The sequence below is a fragment of the Nannospalax galili genome, unplaced genomic scaffold (genome assembly GCF_000622305.1).
Source record: "Nannospalax galili isolate Female #2095 unplaced genomic scaffold, S.galili_v1.0 scaffold443, whole genome shotgun sequence".
In the NCBI taxonomy this organism is placed as follows: Eukaryota; Metazoa; Chordata; class Mammalia; order Rodentia; family Spalacidae; genus Nannospalax; species Nannospalax galili.
In genome coordinates, this window is record NW_008352479.1 from 200,810 (window position 1) to 226,074 (window position 25,265).

At 43.5% G+C, this 25,265-nt stretch overlaps 1 protein-coding gene across 4 annotated transcripts in view; it reads left to right on the plus strand.

Annotated features, from left to right (window-relative positions):
* Positions 1–25,265, plus strand: part of Mobp (myelin associated oligodendrocyte basic protein) — a 43,843-nt gene that overhangs the window by 4,898 nt on the left and 13,680 nt on the right. For 2 of the 4 annotated variants that reach the window (XR_003846488.1, XR_607832.3), the window contains exons 2-3: positions 2,676–2,756; positions 18,502–18,711. Coding sequence is in view for 1 of the 4 variants with exons in the window: in XM_008849426.2 (XP_008847648.1) it covers positions 18,506–18,711; positions 18,926–19,211 (492 nt within the window). In the remaining 3 variants the exon portion in view is untranslated. Of the gene's footprint in view, positions 1–2,675; positions 2,757–18,501; positions 18,712–18,925; positions 19,347–25,265 lie in introns of those variants that run through there. The other 2 variants (XR_607831.3, XM_008849426.2) reach the window with 2 other exon arrangements.

A 25,265-nucleotide genomic window follows, 5' to 3' on the forward strand; every position in this document is an offset into this window, starting at 1 on the left:
TTTATTTATTTATTTATTTATTTATTTATTTATTTATTTATTTATGTGTGTGTGTATGTGTCTGTGTGAGTGTATGTGCATGCATGTTTGTGGATGTACATACCTGTGCACACATGTGGAGACCAGAAGAGGGTGTTATATAACCTCTTCTATCACTCTATTCTCTGAGGCAGCATCTCTCCCCAAACCTGGGGCTCATGCTTTCTTGCCTAAGTTGGTAGCCAGCAAGTCCCAGTGACTCTCCTGTCTCCTCACTCCTTAGAGCTAGGGTTACAGGCATGCCCAGGGCACCCAGCTTGTTATACAGTGCTGGGATCTGAACTCCTGTCTTCATGATTATACAATAAGTGCTCTTAATCGCTGAGTCATCTCTGCAGCCTCCTGCTATATGATCTTTGTAGGTGAGTGAACACACGGTGAGCTTAACAAAACTGATCACTAGATGAGGTGGACAATGTTTTCATTCCTAAAAATAGAATTATGAAAAATTGGAAGTTCTCGGGGAATCAGTTGCTGGGAAAAGATAACCTTCCTGGCAGCAGCAAAGATAATCTAGAGAGACACTTGTGCCTTCCCTTTGACTATCAGATTATTGACATCATAGATCCCAAGGAAATGGGATTTCCCCAGGAATCTCATTCTGGGAGGAGAGGCTGAAGCCTGGTACAGCCAGAGAAGGAGCTTGTCTCCCAGGAAGAGATTTCACACAGGGCTGACAACTTGTCATGACCCTTTACCTTGCAGTAGAGATTGGAGCCCTGACAGTGATGTTGGGCTGGTCCCCATGTTGACCAGGACTTCTTGGCTATGCATATCTCTAGCTCTCTATTTAAACCTAAACGTCCTGCCAGCACACCAAGATAGAGTGGGGTACATGTCTCTGGACCTCTTTGTTCCTCTTTTGGATGTGGCCACACTGGATAACTTTCCTTTCCTTGCTTTTTACTACTACTTGTCTCTAATTGACCTATTGAAGACAGAAGGCCAAGCCAACTTGTTTGGGCCACCAGGGTCCAGTAGCAGTATTAGGTAACCCAATTGCTGTGTCTGAGCCGTAGAAGCCACCTGTGGTTTGATCAAGTATTTTATATTTAAAGCATGATATAGTTCTGTGATGAGCCATCTTGGTGTAGAAAATGGAGACACAAAGTTCCCTTTTTCTCAGCCAAAAGAATTGGGGACCAGGATATATAAATTCTGGCAGACCAGGAGAGTCTTGTAGATGAGAATTCACTTGTTCTGACAAGCCAGAAGTTGACTGGGCTGGGATTAGATTCAGCAACCTGCTCTCTAAAAGTGACTTTTTTCCATTGGTTGTACAGGTTTCTCTGGCCCCTGTTGTTTCTGAGACCCTTAAAGCTTTTTAGGTAAAATGTGCCCTGGGTGGTCAAAGAGCCTGTTTAAAAAGGAACCTGGATTTGTTATTAGTCTGATATAGGGAGGCCAACAGATGAGGCAATGAGTGTATTATAGTTCCTATGAGCAGGGGGAACACAGAGCAGGATCACAGGGCCTGAGGAACATTGAAAACCAGAAGCTTCTACTATGGTTTTTGTATATGTGTGTGGGGAGGGAGCGGCGGAGAGGCAGAGGAGGCAGGCTAGGTAGGTTTTGAAACATCTGGTTTGAATAATTTCATGGGGCTCTGGATGTGAGCACTGCCTTAAGCTGACAGGTCCTGGAGTGACTAGGACAGAGGAATATTGATTGCTCTGCCCTGGGAGAGCTCAGGCAGACCTTGATAGTAGCAACTTCCAGTTCCTGAACAGCTTTCCCTGGTCTTTAGCTGGATAGCTCCAGCTGGTTATTCAGGTTCACTTATCTCCACCTCTGAGTTGCCACCCTGGATTCCTTTGGTCAGGCCTGACTGAAGAAGCCCATATTCACACTTATCTTAGACTTTACTCCACTGTGTCTGAGTGGGCATCTCCTCACTGTGAGCCCTCTAAAGTCAATGACGTGGTGTGCTCCTTGTTTCATTGCCAGTGGCTGAGACAGCCTGGCATCCAGCAGGCACCAGATAAACATCTCAAGAGACAGGTTCTTCTATGTCATTCTCTTGGTTTAGTGGTGTGGGAGGCTGAGGCAGGAGAGTGTCTGCGTAGTTCTACGTCACTCTCTAACTCTATCCTGAGCCTTTTTTATATGATGCTCATTGGGTTCCATCCTATTTTACAAGTCAAAGAAGGTTGTTTCTGAGCACTTGTGTGAACCTACTCATGATCTTCTGATCTTGAGACTAATACTTTAACAACCGCACTGTGCTGAGAGTTGGTGTATAGAGAGTCTGGGGGTTATATGTAGAAGCTTTACTCCATTATATTGTCTAAAAAGAAATAGAGGGCCAAGGACATGGCTTAGTTGGTAAAGGTACTTTCTGTGCAAGGTTGACATGGGCGTTTGATTCCTGGAACGCACGAATGTGGTAATGTAAGAGGGGAGAAGGACGAGGAGCAAGTGGAGGAGGAGAGAGAGGAGGAGAAGAGAGGAAGAAGGTTATTACTGTATCCTTCCTCCATCTCCAAACTTGCAGACAGCTTCTATCTAGAGAGAACACCACCATCCATCTTAGGACTGTGAAAGAGAGCCTCTATATAAAGTTTGCATGAATGAATTATAACCCAAGTGACCAACATGACAGTTAACCAGCCTGCATTCTATTGCTTTGTTTCTAGGGGAAATAAAAGAAGCAAATGATCCCAAGACAAGCTCCTAGAGGAGACCTAGTCACCAGATGTGTGTGGATGAAAATACAGGTACAAATGAGTCTCGGGTGCACTTTAGATCTGCTTCTAAATTGTTGGATAATGACCACCAGTATTCAGAATGTCACAGTAGAATGTAAAATCAGCTAGAGATTGAGCACTCAAACTTTCCATAAGCTTAACACTTTTCTTTCTTTTTGAGACACGGTCTTCCTATAACCCCAGCTGGCCTGGAACTCTTTATGTAGACCAGGCTGGCCTCCATCTCATAGAGATCCACCTACCTCTGCTTTCTGAATGCTGGGATTAAAGGCATGCATTACCATGCCTGGCCCACTTTTCTTGAGAAAGGAACTCACCGTGTAGTCCTAGCTGGCCTGGAATTCACTATGTAGACCAGGCTTGTTGAGAACTCAGAGAGTCACCTTCATCTGCCTCTCAAGTGCTGGGATTAAAGGCTTGTGCCACTATTTCTGGCAGTTTAAATACTTTTAATTATATGTCAGAGGTCTTTTGATATTCTAGGTTTGGGGAGTAGAAATATGAGAAAAAGTTTCTCTGTGTTAGAGAAGCCATGATCCAAGTCACCATTAGTCATGTACAAACCCATGTGCATGCACAATACCATTCCACAAAGAAAGAGGCTTTATCACACAGGTCTTCGAACTCTACTCAGTGGATTCCACTCACGTCTTGTCTTAGCTGAGTTTTCCCAGTCTTGTGAGAGCAAAGCTTCATGGGCAGTCTCCCCAATGGGGTCATTTTGCACTTCACACCCCTCCAGCTTTGAGAGTGGGGTCAGTGTCTTCAGCCACAACTCCTTCACTCTCCAGTTAACCCTCTGGATTTGAAGCTTGTGCCCCATTCCCGATGCCTGAGCTCTCCTCTGTTGGTTTTGCTCCAGGACTCCCCACTCCCTCTCCCTTTCTACTTCAACTCCATCCATCAACTCAGACGACTTCAGCACTTACACGAAGGGACTCAGTACTCCAGTGAATTATCTGCTCTGTCTATCGCCAGGCTGTGGAACTTGTCAATACTTGAAACCACTGCATTAATCAAACATGCTTCCATTTAGCATCTCCTGGCAGCCTTCCTTTCTCTCACAGTGCTCTGTTAGGTATCTCATGACAACCCTCCTTCCCCAGGTGCTTCTGTTTTTGACTTGCTTCTCACCTCCCCATTTGTGAATCCACCCATCCATCACGCTTTTCTACCTTCTATTTTCTTGCTCTATCTGATAGACTCTAAGTTCCATCATTTTGATTATTCTCATGCAAATTCACAGGCAAATCTTAACTCTGAATGAAGCGATCTCATTCTGTCTACACTCCAGCTTCCTAGGACAGCTAGAGACAAACACAAAGTAGCAGATTGGAAACACTGCAGATTAATGGTCAAAGACCCCGTCTAGGCCCTCAAAACTGCTAGGTAGATAGCCTGGTCTCTACGTTACTACACGATTTCTTTCTATCCACTTTCTTCCCAAATCTTCACCTCTATGTTCTCAGCTGATACTCTGGCTTCCCATTTCTCTGGACAAATGGAAGCGAGAGGATGAGAATTTCATCCAGCCACCTGCTTTTCCTATTCTTTTTCTATCTTATGTGTATGTGTAAGAATACACACAAGTGTGCAGGTGCCCTTGGAGGCCAGAAGAGGGTGTCAGATCCTTTTGAGCTGGAGTTACAGGAAGTTGTGAACCACCTAGTATGGGTGCTGAGAATTGAACTCTGTTCCTTTGCAAGAGCAGCATGTGCTCTTAAACACCGAGCCATCTTTCCAGCCCCTGTTACCACTTTCCTAACAAAGGCCCTGCAAGTCGCCTCCTGTTTCCCGTGTGATCTGCTTTCTAGCTCCTCGTTTTCACTTGGGAATATTACTTACTCTCTTTCTGATTGTGTTCCACCTTCTTCCTCCCTTTTAGACGTTTCCCATGAGCACATTTTGCATATTCTTATCTCTTTTATTTTACAAACTAAACAAATCAACATGTCAACCTACTGTCACCTTCCCTCACAAAAAGGGCCTCGGGAAACCACGTGCCCCTCCAGAAACTGTATTCTTTTCCCTCCGTTCTCCATATCGCTAGTATTTTCTCTCTCCAAATTCTTAGCTGAGATTCCCGCTACAAACTCTCAGATCTTAGTTTCCATTTCAACCATTCCAAGGGAGCAACTCTTGTCACTGTAGTCATCAATCATTTCATACCGTATATCAAGCACTCTAGCCCTCATATTAAACTGTTCTTGGAACTATCCAAGATAGTTGACCATTTTTTGAAGCTCTTTGGCTCCCAGGATCCTACAGTTCTTAGTTTCCCTTCCACTGTTCTGACTCTTGGTCTTTTCCATTCACTCCCCCACCTAGGCTGAAAGTGTGGCGTGCCCTGAGGCTCAGGCAGAGCCCCTGTTAGTTATTTCTTCATTGCTGTGACGAAATAGCCAAGGAAAGCAACTTAAGAAGAGTTTATTTTGATCATGATTTGAGGGTGCAGCTCTTCATGGTGGGGAAGGCACGTCAGCTCGAGTGTGAGGCAGCTGGTGACACTGTGTCCAAAGTCAGGAAGCAGAGAGAGAGAGAGAGAGAGAGAGAGAGAGAGAGAGAGAGAGAGAGAGGATGCTGGTGCTCAGCTCACTCTCTCCTGTTCATTCAATCTGAATCCCTACATGGGGTGGTGCCACCCACCAGGGTGGGTCTTCCCTCTTCAGTTAAACCTCTTTGGAGATGACCTCACAGACATGCTGAGGGGTGTCTTCTAGGCGATTCCAAATCCTGTCAAGTTGACAATCAAGATGGACTGTTTCTCATTCTATGACTAACTACCCTCAGGGCTTCATTTACTACCCACATAAACTCCCTGTCTCCAGCCAGACTTATCTGAACTATCTGAGAGACATCTCCACCTGGGCATCTTCACACTCCTCAGCTGAACTTTTCAACCCCTAGGCTGTAGAGAACGATGGGCTTTCTGACCCACTCTCAATGCCAACAAAAATTCCCATGTCTGTAGACTAACACCATATGCTGCGTAATCTTAGCTATAAAAATGACATATTATTTATAGAATACCTAGGAGCTTCCCATGTTTCCTGTGTGTTTATCTGGCTTCATTACAGTACCTAAAACATCAGCCTAGTGTATCATCCATGTGCTTGAGATGTTGATCCTGGGTTGTTCTTTTTTCCTCTCCTTAGTCAGATAGACTTGGTTTATCAGGAAGGACTTCTGCATGGCCGTGAAATAGTTGTGGAGAGGATCACAGTCCTTTGTCTTGGTTGCTCAAAACAATGAGGGCATTTAACTTGGCTTCTCTTCCTCTTCCCAAATGGGTGACTACCTCAGGGATAATTGGAACCCTCTTATTCCGTTAGGTTTTCCATATATTCAAATCTTTGTTGGATTTTGACATTTAACTGCTGTCTGCAGAAAGACACCCCAATTCAAAATAAATATTTATATGACACTGTCCATTACCCAACACTGGCTTGTCACCAATGATCAACTGCTTAGTTAAAAAAAAAAAGTTTGGTTATTTATTTTTATTTTATGTGTAAGAGTGTTTTGCCTGCATGTATGTCAGTGTACCGTGTCATGCAATGCCTGTGGAGGCCAGAAGAAGGGTGTTGGATCCCCTGGAACTGGAGTTAAGGAGAGTTGTTAGCTACCCTGTGGGTGCTGGGAACTGAACCCTGGTCCTCTGGAAGAGCAGCTAGTGTGTCCTTAACCCCTGAGTCATCTCTCCAGCCTCCAACTGCTCATTTTTCATTGTACTAATGTGTAACCATAATCATTGCCAAGGAGACTAAATGAATCAACAAGAACAAATGACAAAAGACAGCCCTAGAAAGCTTGTTCCGCCAATGCTCATGTCCTACCTTTTTGTATTTTTGCTTCTGTGGACTGATTAACATGGAAGCCATTGTGTTTGCTGTGTAAATCTATACACAGAGGAAATCATTAGCCTCTGGCCCAAGAGAAGATTAGCAAGGTTTTAGGAACCACTAATGGAATTTACTCTGCAGTAAGCATTGTTTTCACAGTGAGGCTATTGGGGCTGAGCAGGATTTGGAAGGCTATGGTTTGGATATGTTAAGGAAAGGCCAGGCCTGGAGTGGAAGGCTTGAACTCCCTGGTAAGATCCCAGAATAGCTCTCCTACAAGCATGTGCATATATTCCTTCCTTATAGGAAGCCAGGGCTTCTTTGACAGCCTGGGGCTCCTTATCTAAGTTCTAAGGGTACTAAGTGTAAACAGCAGTCAGTGTGCCACCCTGTACCCCTCCCTAGCACCTCTCATTGGCTGCCCTCCCTTCCTTTGCTGATGTCATTTTTTTCCCTTTCCCATGGCCCATCAGGATGGACATGAACTGACATTTCCTTGGTATTATTTCTGTTTCTTTGACTACTACAGCGTTAAGTGTATCTATGCTTGTGTAAAAAGTCCTCCTGACCCAATGAGATGGCACAGTGGGTAAGGTGTTTGCTGCCAAGCTTGACAACCTGAGTTTGATCCTTAGGACCCATGTAAAGGTGGGAGGAGAGAGCCAACTCCTGTAGATTGTCCTCTGACCTCCACATGCTCATTGGGGTACAACCTCCTTAAATAAATAGATTAAATAATTAAAAAAATTCCTTTTCAGTGGTTTGCCTACTTTTCTATTTTTAAAATGTTTATTTAAAAAATTATGCATATAAGTGTTTTGCATGTAAGTACATGATGAGCATGCAATGCCCATGGAGGTCAGAAGAGATTGTCAGATCCCCTGAAACTGAAGTTACAGATGGTTGTCAGCCACCATGTGGGTGCTGGGAGCTGAATCCAGGTCCTCTGCAAGAGCAGCCAGTGCTCTCAACCACTGAGCCATCTCTCTAGCCTCTTTTTACTATCTTAAAAATTATCTCTCTCTCCCTCTGTCTTTATCATCTCTCTCTGTCTCTCTCTCGCTGTCTCTCTCCAGGGCTCTTCCTATCTTGCAAGGGCTAGTCAGTCTGGATATGTTGCTCAGTTCTGTTTGTGTTTTGTAGAAAAGTGAATGATCAATGTTTATCATATGTTTATCATATGTTTTATATTGAAAAAAATTATGTGTATGCGTGTGTGTCTGTACACACGAGTGCAAGTACCTGTAAAGGCCAGAGAGGGAGGGTGTCAGGTCCCCCAGGGCTGGAGTTACAGGTCATTGTGAGATGCCAGACATGGATACTGGGAACTAAATTCAGGTCTCCTGTAAGAGTAGTACACATTCTTAAGCCCTGAGCCATCTCTCAAGTCCCAGGTATGGCTTTCCTATCCACACTGTCTCATTGTGTGGGGGGTTGTGTGTCTTGGGTTTTCATATTTTCACAAGAACCACAGGATGTTCTCATTAGTTACATGCAGATCTGACACTGATCAGAATTACATGAAAATTTATCTTTACTTGGTGATAGTAAATATACTATGGTATTGAATATTTCATTTTCAACCTTCAAAAATATTTTGTAGATTTCTTCATGAAGGATTTTCATTTTTCTTCCCTGATATAGTCCTACTTCTAGGTGTCCTGTGGTCTTAGGGTCAGTGTGAATACCTCTTTTAGTTTACATATTTTCTAGTTTCAAATGTTTTGATTCTTATATACTGATCTGTGTTTGTAGAGTTTTTTAGTTTAAATTTATATGGTATGTTTATGTATATATGTATGTTCATGTGTGTGTATGGAGACCAGAGATCAACTTTGAGTGATATTCCTCAGGATCAGGCTCCAGCTTCCTTATTTTTTGAAACAGAGTCTCTCACTTTTACACAGAACTTTCTGATTGGGCTAGGCAAGCTGACCAGCAAGCCTCAGAAGTCCTTCTGTTTCTGTCTTCCCAGTTCTGGGATTCTAAGCACAACATCACTTCTGGCTTTAAAAAAAAAGTTTATGTGGGCTCTGGGAGACTGAACCCAGGTCTTCATGCGTGCACAGCAAGCACTTTACTGACTGAACTATCTCCTCAGTCCAGTTTTAAAATTAAACACTTTTTTTGTTTGTGTTGGCTAGGCTTTCAAGTACAATATTAAGCAGCAGTAATGAGAAGTGTGTTTTTGTTGGGGTGTCTGATTTGGGTGTGATGCTAAGACTTTGTATTCCCTTCCCACCATGATGAGAAATTGGTTATGAATGGGTATTGAATGATTTGTTTTTGAATTTTTTTTATCATTTTTATATTTTATGTGTATGAGTGTATTGTCTGCATGTCTGTAAGTGCACCTGTGTGGTGCAATGCCCACAGAGGCCAGAAAAGAGCATCGAAGTCCCTGGAAATGAAGTTAGATGGTTATTAGCTGCCATGTAGGTGTTGGAACTGAACCTGGGTCTTCTGCAAGAGCAGCCAATGCTCTTAACCACTGAACTACCTCTCCAGCCCCAAGTGATTTCTTTTTTATTTATTGTTAATGTGTCTGTGTCTGATGTATATCTATGTGTGTGTGAGTATAGGCTCATGTGCATGTGTGGAGGTCAGAGGACAACTTCAGGTGTTTGTCTTTCCACTTGGTTTGCGACAGGGTCTTTGCTGGTTGCTGCTGTGTGTATCACGTTAACTGGCCCATGAGCTTTCAGGGACTCTCCTGTTGCTGCTTCCCACATCACCATAGGATTACAGATGCATGATACCATGCCCGGTTTTATGTGGGTTCTGGGAAGTGAACTCAGGTCCCCATGCTTATATAGTAAGTACTTTACCCACTGAGCCATCTCCCTAGACCCCTGCAAATGCTTCCTTAGTATATGTTACTGATCATATTTTCCCTCTCATTGGCTAATACGGTAAATTACACTTACAGACTTTTAAAATTTAAATCATTTTGAGATTTAATTTATTTAACTTGAATTATAAAATATTTCCCCATCAGACTGACAAAAATATGAGGGAAATGACATTTTCATAAACTCCTCAGAGAATGAGTAGGGAAATCTATTAAAATCTATAAAATTACAAATGCAGACTGTACCAGCTTTCTGCCTCAATACCAAATACCTGGCATAATTTATTTTTGCTAATTAAATTATTTTATTTTTATTTTTAATTATGTGTGCATGTCTGTGTCTGTGTGTGGATTTGTGCATGTCAGTGCAGTGCTTTTGGAAGCAAGAAGAGGGATGTCAGATCTCCTGGAGCTGGAATTAAAGGTGGTTGTGAGCTGTACCCCCTGGGTGCTAGAAGCCAAACTCAGGTCTTCTGCACAAGCATCAAGTGCTCTTAACTGCTGACCCATTTCTCCAGTCCCTTGTTAGTCTTTTAAGATAGCGCACAAAATGCTGAGTTTTTCTATGACATTTTCATACATATGTTATTGTATACTTTCTTCCTCCTCCTTCTCTTCCTCCTCCTCTTCTTCATTTTTTTTTAATTTTAAAGAAAATATATTTTTAGCTAGGTGTGGTGGAGTACGCCTTTAGTCCCAGCACTCAGGAGGCAGAGGCAGGCAGATCTCTGTGAGTTCAAGGCCAGCCTGGTCTACACAGCAAGTTCCAGGCCAGCTGAGGCTACAGGGAGACCCTGTTTCAAAATACTTTTTTTACACAAACAATCCAAACTGATGCAAAATATTTATTTCAAGTTAGTTATTTTATGCAGTAGTTTTCTCCCCTCAATAGACTCGTGATAACCACCTTTTAAATCTGTAAATAATGTTATTAAAATATCTTAATCTTTGAAATCTCACAAAAATTTATATTTACAACCCACCCTGAATATCGAGGCTGCAAGAATAACATTTTCTATATCCAAATATTTTACAGTTGTACCCCAAAGAGAAAAAGAAAACAGAAACAAACAAAAAAAACCTTCAAATATGCTAGGTTAAGGGCTAAATTACCTGAGCAGCCAAAAATAAAATAAAATATCCAAATTATTGCATTCATTTAATACAATTATGACTTCAATAGTCACTTTGTCATTGACAATGACTGCCTGAGCACAGGGGTGAGTATCCAAGGGCTGGTAGTGGAAACTGTTGAGCAGACCAGCATCTCCTCTCTCTGCACTGCCAGCTCCCACTTTGGCATCGCCCCATGTACACTGTGTGTGCATTTAAAAACCCCACCACACCAACGTCTCTCCATTAAGCAGATAACAGGGAAGAACAAGAAAAGCTAAGCAAGGCAACTTGCCCTGTCTTTGGGGTCACTGCTACTTGTTTCCATGTCGGAGTCCTCAAACTGCTTTGCAGGTGCTTCTCCAAGAGGAGAACAGGCTCTGCAAGAAGCTGCTCTTTCCAGAGCCTTTCTTCTTAACTGCTCTGTTTTCATGTGGAACTCCTGGAGCTCATCCTCCGTGAGTGGTAGGCAACTCTCATGATTTTCAGGATATTCCTGCCATCCCAGTGCTTTCAGTAACCTGCGCTCTGCTTCCAGAGAGTGTGAAAGGACCTCCCCTTCTTCCACAATGGGTACAGAAAGACCATTCTGAAGACAATTTTCTCCATTTTCCTTCGATTCAGTCGTGGTGTTGTCCTCCAAATCCCCAGTTTGTCAGAGTCTCTGTTCTCAGAGAAGTCTCCATTGCGGTCATCCTTCAGCCTTCAGGAAATCACTCTTCCTGTTCTTCATTTCTTGAGACAGTGACTCTATGTAGACTAGACTGGCCATCAACCTGCAATGATCCTCCTGCCCCTGCTTCCTGATGCTGGCATTACAGGTGTGAGCCGTCACACCCAGCCGTATACTTTGTTCTTGTTCATTTCCCCCTTCTGCTGCCTTATCTACCATTCCCCTCTTGCTGGACCCCTCCAAACAGACTACTATTATGATTTCATCCGACACAATAAACTTGTAAAGACAAAAGTTATATTTTAGCAATTGATTTTAGAGGCTTCAGTCTCTGACTGGTTGGCCTTATTGCTTCGGGCCTCTGGGGGTTCAGAGAATGAAAGGTGGAGAAAAATTGCTTGTTTCCTGTCCAGGAAGTGAAAGAAAATGGAAGAGCCTGGGGTACCACAATTTCCTTTGAGAATGTGCATCCCAGTGACATCAAGTGTACCTACAAAGTCCAACCCACTAAAATTAAAAAAAAATTTTTGGGGGACTGATTTATTTTTATTTAAATGTATGTTTTCCCTGCATACATGTAAGTGCACCATCTGCATGCAATGCCCATGGAGGTCAAAAACGGGCATTGGATCCCCTGGAACTGGAGTTACAGATAGTTGTTAGCTGCCATGTGGGTACTGGGATTCAAACCTAGGTCTTCTGCTAGAGCAGCCAGTGCTCTTAACCACTGAGCCATCTCTCCGGTCTCCCAGTCTACTAAAATTTTTATCACTTCCCAATAGTGCCATGCTGGGGACCAAACTGTTAACTCACTGGCCTTTGGAGGACATTCTGTCTCCACAGAGAGTGCATAGACCCTTTCATGCAGTGATTCCCATCTTTAGGGATTAATCCCTTAGATAGTCAGATATGTGAACTGATGGATGTCCCCATTTATCTACTACAGTATCATTCAAAACAGTTAACGTGTTAGTAGTTAAATAACCAAACTTTACTTATAAGAGATTGATTAAATTGAACCTCTTTACAATGGACAGCCATAAAAAGAAAAAGATAGCCAGGCGTGGGGGTGCATACCTTTGATCCCAGCACTTGGGAAGCAGAGGCAAGCAGATCTCTGTGAATTTGAGGCCATCCTGGTCTACATAGTGAGTTCCAGGCCAGCCAGAAGAAGAAAAAAGCCAAAAAAGGAAATGAAATATGGCCACATAAAAAGAGCAAGGTGTGTAGCTGGGTGTGGTGGTGCACGCCTGTAGTCCTGGGAGGCAGAGGCAGGCAGATCTCTGTGAGTTCAAGGCCAGCCTGGTCTACATAATGAGTTCCAGGACAGCTGGGGCTATAGGGAGACCCTGTCTCAAAAAGAACCCCCCAAAAGATTTTATTTTTAAAGTAGTGTGTGTGTGTGTGTGTGTGTGTGTGTGTGTGTGTGTGTGTGCGCGTGTGTGTGTATGAGGGCCAGAAGTGTCGGATCTGGAGCTGGAGTCACAGGTAGCAGTGAGCTGCCATTTAAGTGCTGGGAACTGAACCTAGGTCATCTGCAAGAGCAGCAAGTGCTTTTAACTGCTGAACAATCTCTCCAGCCCCATGAACATATTTTTAAAAGATTTATTTAAATTATATGTCTGTGGATGTCTGTGTGTGTCTGTGTGTATATAAACATGAGTGCAGGTGCCCTCAAAGGCCAGAGGCACTGAATCCTCTGGAGTTTGAGTTAGAGATGGCTGTGAGCCATCTGACATGGGTCCTGGGAATAGAACTCCGGTCCTCTGCAAGAGCAACAACTGCTGAGCTCTTAACCCTTGAACCATCTCCTAACGAATATATATTTTTAAAAATATTTTATTTATTATTTTTTATTTCATGTATATGAGTGTGTTGCCTCCATGTAAGTAAGTGCACCCATGTCATGCAATGCCCTGGGAAGACAGAAGAGGCTGTCAGATCCTCTGGAACTGGAGTTACAGACAGTTGTTAGCTGCCATGTGGGTGCTGGGATTTGAACCCAGGTCTTTTGCAAGTACAACCAGAGTTCCTAACCGCTGAGCCATCTCCCCAGCCCCATGAACATATTTTTAATATACTGTGCTTTTATTTTTCAAACAGAGCCGCAGTCAGCATCGCTGTACAAGCCTCCACATTATGATGTCTTTAGATATATATTGAGAGGTGGAATTCTGGGTCTTTACAGATCCTTTTAGTTCTACTACATAATTCCAGAGCACCCTCCCGGAAGGTCTTTTGGGTTTCTTCCTATCAGCTGTACATGAGCATACCCTACAGCCTGCTCCTCTTATTGCTGGCATATCGAAATCTGACTGATCTGGTATTCTAGGAATGGTATCTGTTGTTTCAACTTGTACAGTGATCAGCTTCCATCTTCTTCTGCATGCCTGTCAATCATCCACTGCTGCTTCTCCACATGACTTGTTCACATAATCTGCCCAATTTTCTACCAGTTTCCTGTGTAGGAGCTGGGTTTTTTTTTCTTTAAGGATTATGGATAGAAATTCTTTGTCTATTAAATGTGTTGTATTATTTTGGTGTTGTTTCTCTTTCGGCTATGGTTATTGTGTCTTATGATGTGGACTGGTCTTATGATGTGGACTGGTCTTTAATTTTGATTCATTGAGTTATATCATCTTGAAGTTAATTTATACCAGCATTCTTTGTGAAAGAATCTCCCCTCTCCTAATATCCTTATCATGCATTGTTTTCTGTATTTATGGATTTGATTTTGAGTTCTAGTTTTACTCTGCATTGCTCCACTTATCTGTTTTTAGACAATTATTGTCACAGTATTTGTATTTATTTTTAAATTTTGTGTGTGTGTGTGTGTGTGTGTGTGTGTGTGTGCGCGCCTGAGTATATATATGTGTACCACGTGTGTGCAGGTGCCTGCAGAGGCCAGAAGAGGGCATCAGATCTCCTGAAACTGGAGTTAGCAGGTGGATATGAGGAAGGTTGTTATTCTTTTCAAATTTTTCTTGATGATTCCTCATTTTTCTTTCTGTCAGTTCAGATTGAAACATTTCATAAAAGATCTTTGGTGATTTAGTAGGAAATGCATGGAATTTATGAATTAACTTTGGAAAACTTTCTCTTTATGATATAGATCATTTCCATCTATGAACTGTTTTTCTACTTATTCACTTGCTATTTTTTTAGCTTTAAATTTTTTCCCATAGCGATTTATGAGATTTAGTTTTAACTTTTTTTTCTGGGTATTTTAGGATTTTGTTGCTAGTACAAATACAATTGTTTTCTCGTTATTTTCCCATACTCCTCTCTGAATGCTCCCATGGCTTCCTTAGACATTTAAATGTCAAATACACTTACATCTATTTCTAGGCCTTTTTCTTGAGATCTTTTCTCATATGACTGATTGTGATGCTTAGTTCTGATTGTCAACTTGGCCCAACCTAGAAGCACCTGGGAAGAGAGTCTCAATGAGAGACTGTCTAGATCAGGTTGGCCTGAGGACATGTCTGCATGGAACTGTCTTGATTACATTAGTTGGTGTGGGAAGACTCAGCCCACTTGGACAGCACCGTTCTCTGGATGTGGGTCCTGGACTGTGTAAGAGTAGAGAAAGTGAGCTCAGCACCAGAAGCATGCATGTGTTCACTCTGCTCTTGACTATGGATATGACAGCTGTTTCAAGTTCTTGCCTCCAGGCCTCCAGGCTCCACTTCATGTTCAAATCCTGGTCTTGTTGGTGAGCCTTCGTGCTGGTGGGAATATCCTGGCTGCTGTATTGTAATGAAGTGTCCACACCCAATTCTCCCCCTTTCCCTTCTGGAGAGGGGTTCCCCAGCTCTCATCTTTTCTACCCCAGGATACAGGGAACCACATCTCTCCATGTCCAGTTCCTGGAAGTCCTGCCTGGGTCTAGGTGTCTAGATTGCTGTTCATAGAGAGGAGACTGAGCTTAGGTACAGAGCAGGCCTGGTCAGGAGCTCCCGTGTAGAAGTCACAGTTGTTGAGTCACAGCCCTGCTCACCTTCTGCTGGCTTTATGAACTTGGTTGTTTCCTAACCTTTCTCATCTTTATTGATCCACATAAATATTTCATTAAGTTTTTTTTCAAATAAAAAAATTTATTGAGAATTTCATATATGCATGTAAGGCGTTTTGATCAAATCCATGCCCACTGCCTCCCCTCCAACTCCTCCCATATCTCCCCATCGCTTTTTTTCTGACAACTTCATGTACTCTTTCTCTCTCTCCTTTCTTTCTTTCTTTCTTTCTTTCTTTCTTTCTTTCTTTCTTTCTTTCTTTCTTTCTTTCTTATGGGGCTTTGAGAATTTCATATAGTGTATTTTGATCATATTCAGACTTCTTCCCCTCACTTCACTTTACTGCCCACCCCACTTCATACCCTGCATTATTATTTTATTACTTGTCTTTTTAAAAACAGACTTATTTAGTCTAACCTGGGTTTCCCAAGTGCTTTTGGGTTGCTTGAAATTAAAAAAATTATTTATGATTTATTTAGTGTGTGTGTGTGTTGGGGGGCACATGCTGTAGTGTGCCTGTGGTATTCTTAAGGCCAGTTTTGGTGATGCATGCCTATAACTTTAACACTTGGGAGGATGCTGAGGCAGAAGGAGTGCCCTGAGTTCAAGTCACCTGGGGTACATACTGAGACCCTGTCTCAAAAAAAAAAGAGGGGCTGGAGAGATGGCTCACTGGCTGCTCTTGCAGAAGACACAGATTTGGTTCCCAGCACACACATGGCAGTTAACAACCATGCATAACTCCAGTCCCAGGAGATCTGACGCCCTCGTCTGACCTCCCCAGGCATTGCACGACATGGATGCACTTATATACATATAGGCACTATACTCATACACATAAAAAATAAAATATTAAAAAATTAGTAATATAATAAAAAAGGAAAAAGGTATTTTAACTACTTGCTTCTCAGCTCTCCATTTGTAGCAGGAGGCAACCATGCTAGCTACTGGCTGCCAGCACCATTTTGTGATTACACACTTTACCTATGTATTTCCAAGGTGACCTTGGGTGTGCTGAGAGTGGGGATGTTCTTGGTTTCTGGCACAGGAAGTTCATTCTTCATTTACCTCTGTTGACTCTTGATTAACAGTCATCTGAGTTCAGTGCAAATGGCTGTGTTGGAGCATTAGTCCTGTTTCTTGACTGTCTTCCTGCAAGTGTTTTTAGCCTGTTGCAGGCTCTGTTTGGCCCCTTCTTTAGTCAGATCCCAGCATGCCCAAACAGAGCGAGATTTCTGGTCTCTATCACGGACATGGGTTTTGCTTTTTTGGGGACCTCACATAAAGTGACTCACCCAGCTGGCATCTCCTTGTGTCTGATTTCTGTTGCTCAGTATAGTGCTTTGAGACACAAACATGTTGACCTACATAGATATTCTTTTTCATTGTTGTATTTTATTATATGAAAAGCTGTAGGGATGGGTCAGTCAGTAAAGCACTTGCCTTGCTAACACAAGTATTTGAGTTTGATCCCCAGAACCTACATTAAAAAAAAAAAAAGCTGGGGCTGGAGGGATGGCTCAGTGGTTAAGAGCACTGACTGCTCTTGCAGAGGACCCAAATTTGATTCTCAGTACCCATATGGTGGCTAACAACCATCTATAACTCCAGTTCCAGGGGCATTTGATGCTTTCTTCTGACCGCCACCATAGGCAAGGCACAACACAGGTGCACTTATATACATGAAGACAATGCACTCATATACATAAAAATAAAAATAAATAAAATATTTTAAAAAGTTGAGAACCAGGCATGGTAGTGCACACCTTTAACCCCAGCAGTCAAGAGGCAGAAGCAGGTGGATCTCTGTGAGACAGAGGCCAGCCTGGTCTACATAGCAAGTTCCAGATCAAATGGGGCTACAAGGAGACCCCATCTCAAAAAACACAAACACAAACAAACAAAAAAGCCAAACATGGTGATGCATGTTTGTAATCCCAATGCTGATGAGGCAGGGATGGGTAAATCCCTGATACTTGCTGGTCAACCAGTCTAATTCTAGTTGATGAGTTCTAGGCCAGTGAGAGACTCTGTCTTTAAAACAACTTGGCCTTTACATGCTCATGCACACACATACATGCACATCTATATACACTCCTAACGTACAATGCTTATAGTTTTAACAATAAATCATTTTCACTTTTTATAGAAAATGCCATTTTTAAATATAGAATATTATTTAACCAAAGATATGCTTGGTTTTGTGATATTTTTCCTATTTTTTAGTAGATCTCTAAAACATACTGAGAAAATAGGTCCATGCTCTTTTCTCTTAGAAAATATGACTTAAAAATACACAGATAAGGTCTGGAGAGATGGCTCAGTGGGTAAAGCACTTGCTAGGCAAGGGTGAGGACCAGAATTTGATCCCCAGCACCCATATGAAAGCTGAGTGGGCAGGCTTGGCAGCTGGCCTGGAATCCCAGCATTGGGGAAGCAGAGACAGGAGATCCCTGGAAAACTAGCTAGTTAACCTAGCCTATAGGTTCAGCGAGAGACCCCGCTATAATGTGTAAGGTGGAGAGTAACAGAGGAAGACACCTTGTCCTAGTTTGTTTCTTCATTGCTGTGATAAAATACTCTGACCAATACCAACTTGGGGAGGAAAGGGGTTATTCAGCTTACATCTCCCGGGTCACAGTTCATTAGGGAGCCCAAGGTAGGAACTCAAGGTAGGAGCTGGAGCACAGGCCATGGAGGAACCTGCTTACTGGCTTGCTCCCCTGGCCCATGATCAACCTGCTTTCTTATACAACATAGGCCCACCTGCCCAGGGGTGGCACAACCCACAGTGGCCTGGGCCCTCCCACACCACTCAACAATCAAGAAGGTGCCCCACAGACATGGCCACAGGCCAGTCCAATGAAAGAAATTCCATAATTGAGGCTCCCTCAATCCAGGCTGTCAAGTTGACACTAAAACTATTCAGCACACACCTGACATCAATCTCTAGCCTACATGTGCACACTCACACAAATACACATGCACAGATCTGGCCACACACATGTGGACATGCATACAGACATGCTGGCACATTGCACACACATACACATACAAAACAACAACAACAACAAAGAAAAACACAGAGATAAATGTTACTAAAAGCCCTTATCTGACCTCCTTTCTGCCGATTTTGTTCTCTAAGGCAATGCTGTGGTCTGTGGGGGTGTCAGGCAGCCAGCAGCCTCCTCGAGCACCAGGCTCCTTGTCTGACATACTATGTTGTGTCTCCCTGCTCTGCCCCGTTGATGGTTTCCAGTAAGATGAGTCAGAAGATGGCCAAAGACGGTCCCAGGCTCTCCAAGAACCAAAAGTTTTCTGAGCACTTCAGCATCCACTGCTGCCCGCCCTTCACCTTCCTCAACTCCAAGCGCGAGATCGTGGACCGGAAATACAGCATCTGCAAGAGCGGCTGCTTCTACCAGAAGAAAGAGGAGGACTGGATCTGCTGCGCCTGCCAGAAGACCAGGTAAGCACTGGCTCTGCGGTGATGGGGACCAGGGCTCTGCGTCACACACCTGCAGGTCCCTGACTGTCAGCGCCCGGCTATGCTCTGGAAGGCCCTGGAGGGCGACTGAAGGTGGGAGGGGGAGCAGGGCCTTCCTCCTGTTTCCAGCTCCTGCCAGCATCCCTTAAGAGCCCAAGCTGCAGCCTCCCGCTTCTTTTGGCCCTCTTTGCACCAGCCGCCGTGCCCGTGCCACGTCCCCTCAGAGGCCCAAGCAACAGCCAGCTGCACCCCCCGCGGTGGTCAGAACGCCGCCCGCCAAGCCAAAGTCCCCTCCGAGGCCAGCCAAGCCAAGGTCCCCCTCGAGGACTGAGCGTCAGCCGCGTCCCCGCCCAGAGGTCCGGCCACCACCAGCCAAGCAAAGACCCCCTCAGAAGTCCAAGCAACCAGCACGCAGCAGCCCGGTCAGAGGGCCAGGCACCAGCCGTGGGGGGTCCCCCATCAGAGCTCCTAGGTTCTGGTAACACCAACTCTTGCCTTTTGTCCCCCCAGTCTAAGGTTAGTAGCTGCTCCCTGCGATTACTAACATGGGGCTCTCTGCCCATGGTACCAAGCCTGTGTAATCCACTCCCTGCATTAAACCCCCTCTGTTTAAAATACCTGGAGTGGCTTCTGTTTTCCTTACAGATGTTATCAGTTCTCACTTCAGGTGGCCGCATGCATGTCTTTCCCTGTTCCACAGGTCTGGAAGTCATTAATTTCCCAACGTATATTATTGAGCACAGTTGCTATAAATACATGAGCATTTCATGTCCTCTTGCCTCTGAGAGGCGCTGTACCCAGATGGGATACCTGTGTTTGTGTGAAGTGGGGAGGGGATCTGTTCCTTTGTCTTGTGTCAGCACACTTTACCAGATGTTGACTTTGGTGGCAGCCACCCACTCATCCACTTACTCAGTCATTCGGTAAACCTCACTGCCTAGCCATAAGGTGTTTTTGTTTTTGTTTTTTTAATTTAATTTATTTTATTTTCTGTCCTGGGGGAAAGGAATATGACTTGTAGTTCACCAGCACCAAGGAAGAGAACATCTGGTCACAGGGTACAGTGTAAGTGCTCCAATGTTGCAGTACCCAGGATGCACCCTGCCCATGAGAGCCCCCAGCTCTGCCACAGGAGGTTGAGGCTTCACAGAGGAAATCAAGTTAGAGTGAACAGAGGCTTGGCTTGTGGAGAGGAGAGACTCAAAAGAAGCATATGTCCATCTGCTCTACCATAGGACTTGCTTGCTTTCCTCTTGAGACAGGGTCTCACACTATAGTTCAGGCTGGGCTGGAGCTCACTTTGTAGCTTAGGCTGGCCTCCAAATCACAGCAATCCCACTGCCTCAGTCTCCTAAGTGCTGGGATTACAGATGTGAACCACTATGCTTGGTGACGGTGGCTCCTCCTTCTCCTCCTCTTCTTCTTCCTCCTCCTTCTTCTCCTTCCCTTTCTTCCCTCCTCTTCCTCCTCCTCCTTTTTCTTCTCTCCCTCTTCCTCCTCTTTCTCCTTCTCTTCCCCCTCTTCTTCATCCTCGTCCCCCTTCCTCCTCTCTTCTTCATAGATTTTAGTTTTTAGAGAAGTTTTGGATCAACAACAAAATTGAGAGGAAGACACAGAAATTTCTCCTGTATTCCCAGCTTATACACACAGCTGATTCATTTTTTTCAGGCCTTTTAATATTTGGGAGTAGCCCTGGCTTGGAAGTCAGTAATGAGTCCTGGTCCTGTGACACTCTTGTCTCTGCTCTGCTGCCCAGCACCTGTGCAGCTCCTTATGGTGTCCTGATTCCACATGGTATTTTCTAATTTAGGAGGTGGAAGTCAACTGCAGAGCACACCCAAGGTGCCTCTTGAGACTCTTATTCATTGGCTCACCAGTGAGTCCTGGGGTCCTGCATTTTTAGCAGAGATCCTGCCCCCCTCCCCCGCAAGATAGAGAAGTAGACAAGGTGAAGTTTAAGCAGTGAGCCACCCTGACTTAAATCATCCTGAAGCAATCCAGATCATCTGGTGTGTAGTAAAAATGAAGAAGAGGACACATTTCTGGCATCCAAAGTGAAAGCGTTGGAGAGAGGCAAGATCAGATGATTCATCGGCAAAGAAAGTACCTGACTACTATTCACTAAACCTTTAGTAGCAAGTTGTATCCAGGTTAACTGGTCATTGACTGAGTCCCTCTAGGGACTGGAGTAAAAAAGTCGGCTCAACCAGGTAACTTCTGATAAACAGAAATGGTCAGAAAATGTAAGGAGCTGAGGAAATGAATTTTATGTGTAAGAGTCAGGCCTCGATGATAAGTTAAGCACTGGCTTTTTGGGTGGCTGGAGTTCAAGCCTGGCAAGGGAAAGGAGATGGAAGACACTGAGAACAAACACCATCTCAGACACAAGTTTGTTTGGCTCCAGGCTTGCCCACCTTATTCACCTGAACTCATTGGGTATCAGCAAAGATGTCTCCATAGGTTGGACCTTGCCTCCTCAGTCACTGGCCCCTCTCTGGGAACACAGGTCCCGGAAGGCTGCCTTCACAATGGATCCACTGAGCCCTAACTGAGATACTCATTTTTTCCTTCACAGAATTTCAGAGGTCCTAAGGTAACATATTAGAGAAATTTGATAACTGCATTGCTTATTTCATTTATTGATCTGATCGACTATTTCAAATCAAAAGCATAGAAGGCAGGTAGTGGGAGCAGTTCACTCTAAAGCAGAGCTGCGGGGTCACACCCTTAGGAAGGGTTTTTCAAAAGGTTTTCTGAAGGCAACTTACTTTCTGATATGATGCCATTCCTGAAGTGCTGAGTGGAGGAGTTAAACAATTTGGATAAAGGCCTTTTTGGGTGTATTATAACTCTTTTGGATAGGTCTTCTGAAAAAAAAAAACTCAGAGAATAGCTTAATCTTAGAGATAAGTGGATGTGGTTCTCAATATCTCAATGGAAGGTAGAAATATCTCATATTCAATAGGCATGAATCATCTCACCCAGGCAAGTCTCTCTTAATTCATTCTTCTCTTCCAACTCTGAGATTTGGGATTTGAGATAAGATCAAGGGTCTGCCACTTTAAGATGCTGGTCACTCAGATCAGATCCACAGCTTGAAGAAATTAGGCCATATCCACCCCCGTATAGTTTCTCATTTGAGACAAAAGACTGCCAACCCCTGAGGTGAAGACGTAGATCTCAGTTGGGAAAAAAGCAAGCCCAGTGCCTAAAAGATCCCCGTCTCTGAAGCCCCTCTTCCTCCCCTTGAGACCCACACCATCATGTTGCTCATGATGGCTATCTTTCTTACTCTTGTATTTGAGCTAGCTCTCCCAGTGATGTACTGTCTCTCCTGATGCTTTCCCCCATCGAAGCTTGATCATGGTGCCCATGGTCCCAAGATGCTCTCTTAACAAAGCTCATTTATGAAGGGTAATTTCATGTCAGCTCTTTTCCTGAACCTACCACTCTGATTTCTAATAATAAGGTTACTTTGCCTTTTAGAGTGAGCAAATTTTCTGGCTGAGCCTCTTTTGATTCCCCCTACCTCCAGGGTGCTGTGAGTCTAGCAGATCCACCATGTCTGTGCGTGGCTAATTTAGAGCTAGTCAGTCACATATACTGGACACTGCTGTATGCCTTCAACTTTTTCATCAAATCAAGCCCTGCACATCAGAAGCCTAGAAGACCAATTTATTTTTGCATGTTTCCATCAAGGCATCAAGAACATGCACATAGTCCTACACCAAGCTCTGGGAATCAGGGGAGAAGAAGCAGGCCCTGAACTGAGATGCTCATATGACATTTATGAACAGTCCGTCCCTCAGTAATATGTTTTTGAGATAGGCTTAATGTTCCTCAAGGTATATTGTCTGACATACTCTATAATCAAGCTAGAGAATGGACCCAAACATGCCTTGGAGGACCCACAGAGGTTAAAATTACTGCTAGAATCACTGCTATAGCAGCAATTCCCACAATCATTAAGTACAAACACCACCCTGATATTTAATGAGAGATGGGTACCAGAGCTGTCAAGATTAGATGTATATAACAATTCCAATATACATTCAGAGCCAGTCTGTTCTTGGAGAGTGCTACTACCTTAAAGAGATACCACTATGGTAATCATCCATGTATGCACTTCGGAAACTTGCTTTCCCAACCCTCCATGGTCCTCATCTGTTTGTTTTTTCTGTTCTACTACATGGGAGGCCTTTATAACTTTAAACGTTCAAAGCTGTGCTAGAATAATATGAGGACATTTCATATACAGGTTGACTTTTGTGTATTACCAACTTGTAATCTTATTTTGTGTAGTCAGTGGGCATGATGTGTTGGGTATTTCCTGGAGGTGGAACACTCATCTCCTGCCACCATTATTGCCAGTGGTAAGGAGCCCTTTGACTTATGACCCCTCACTCTTCTTGCTGATCACATGGCTTCCCTCTGCCTGGCCTCTCTTGGTGTTTCTATCCTTGCTCATTGATTCCTTTATCTCTATATCTCCATTGCAGGACTATGAGGATCAGGCAGTCTTACACTCATCACTCCAGAGCCTGACTCAGGGTTTGACTGATGTTATTGACTCATTCATGTTTTTGCCTCATTCCTAAGGTAAAAAAAATACACCTTGTAGTGAGTCTGATACAGTAAAAGGCAAGGATTCCAGCATCAGGTTTGAGTCCAGGCTTTGCTGCCCGGGAACTCCCTTTACTCAGGCTACATATTCTTTCCATTATCCATCTTTCCCATTTGTAGACTAAGGATATTATCTCTCTCACTACCTGGCATTGTTAAGTGCTTATCCCACCACAGTACAGTGTTAGGGAAGTGGATTCTATTTGATCTGCTTGCTAATGAAAACTGGGTGCTATTTAATTCTAATTACTAGTGGATCCTTTCCAACTCAGTTCCCTCCCCTGGTCTTTTAGGAGGCCAGCCATTGTTGCTGCACAATCTGGTCAACCCTGTTGCATCACTGGGGTTTCCAAGGCCTGTGAAGGGCCAAATAAACAATGAGATGCTCATGTTACCTAAGATGCCAAATGGCTGATGACAGTGATACCTGCTCTGTGTGATACCTGGGGTCTGTGAACTCTTATGCTGACCTCAGCATCTGGGTTTTACGTTCAGTAGGATTCGTGGAAAGTTCTAGTATGTGAGTACTCCCCTATGTTTGGAGGTCATAGAGGCAATCCAGAAAACATTATTGTTAATACTTGAATATAAGTTTTACTTACAGTTTTTATTAATATTGTTGAGACAAGGTCTTGATAGGTAGCTTAGGCTGACTTGGAACTTACTATGTGACCCATGCTGATCTCAAATGTGTGATCCTCTTGATTCAACCACCCAAGTGTATGTGTCACTATACCTAACTCAGTTATTTATAATTTTTAAAACCTAAATTACAAGAAAAACTGTGGTCCCATAAATTTGGTTCTAGAATAAAAGTATGCTTCATTACTAATGCATGGTTCCTGTTTTTCTTTCTTTTTAAAAAAATAATAAGAACTTCAGTGATGCTCTGAAACCATTCAACATGGCTTTATTTTATTTTTTGTTTTTTGTTTGTTGAGACAGGGTCTCCCTGTAGTCCCAGCTGGTCTGAAACTCACTATGTAGACCAGGCTGGCCTTGAACTCACAGAGACCCACCTGCTGAAGGTGATATGAAACAAGAGTTAGATAAGCTTGTAATGAATGTTCATTTGGGCCCACATATTTATAATGAATTTCCCGAATGTTGCTTAACTTCTTGAATGTAGTCTATTCCCCATCCAATTAGGAGCATGCCAACCTGGTCACAATTTAAAAAACATCCATATTTTCTACATGTATGTGTGTGCACATTTATGTTTCTCATTGCTGTGATGAAATATCTGGGAAAGCAACTGAAGGAAGGATTTATTTTGGCTCACGGTTTGAAAGTCCAGTCCATCTAAAAGCATGGTGGCAGGAGCAGGAGGCAGCTGGTCACATTGCATCCACAGTCAAGAAGGAGAGGGAGAGGGAGGGAGAGAAAGGGAGGGAAGAAGGGAAGGAGAAGGAAGGAGGGAGAGAGAGGGAGGGAGGGAGAGAGAGGGAGGGAGGGAGAGAGAGTCTCCTTTTTATTCAGTCTCAGGATCCTAGCCCCTGGGAGGGTGCTCCCCACATTCAGCGTGGATCTTCCCTTCCTTGTTAAACCTTTCTGGAAACATCTTCATAAACAGAGGTGTGTTTCCATGGTGATTTTAAATCCAATCAAGTTAACAATGAAGACGAACCATCACAAGTGGTAAAGCATTTTTTATAGGAGTGTGATGTACTTTCATTAACTTTGACTTTTTCTATATTGTAAAATCACCATGAGTAACCAGAAAAACAAAAATTTTTATACATAGAATCAGGAGAACTTAAAAATTCTTTTCTAGGCTCCATCTAGGAAAAAAAAATATTTTCATACCAATTTTGGCCAAAGATTACCAGAGTTGAAAAAATAAACAGAGGGATTCTCAAGCTGGATTTCCCAGGAGTAAAGAACAAAAGTAGTTCACTCAGGGTTAGTGAGAC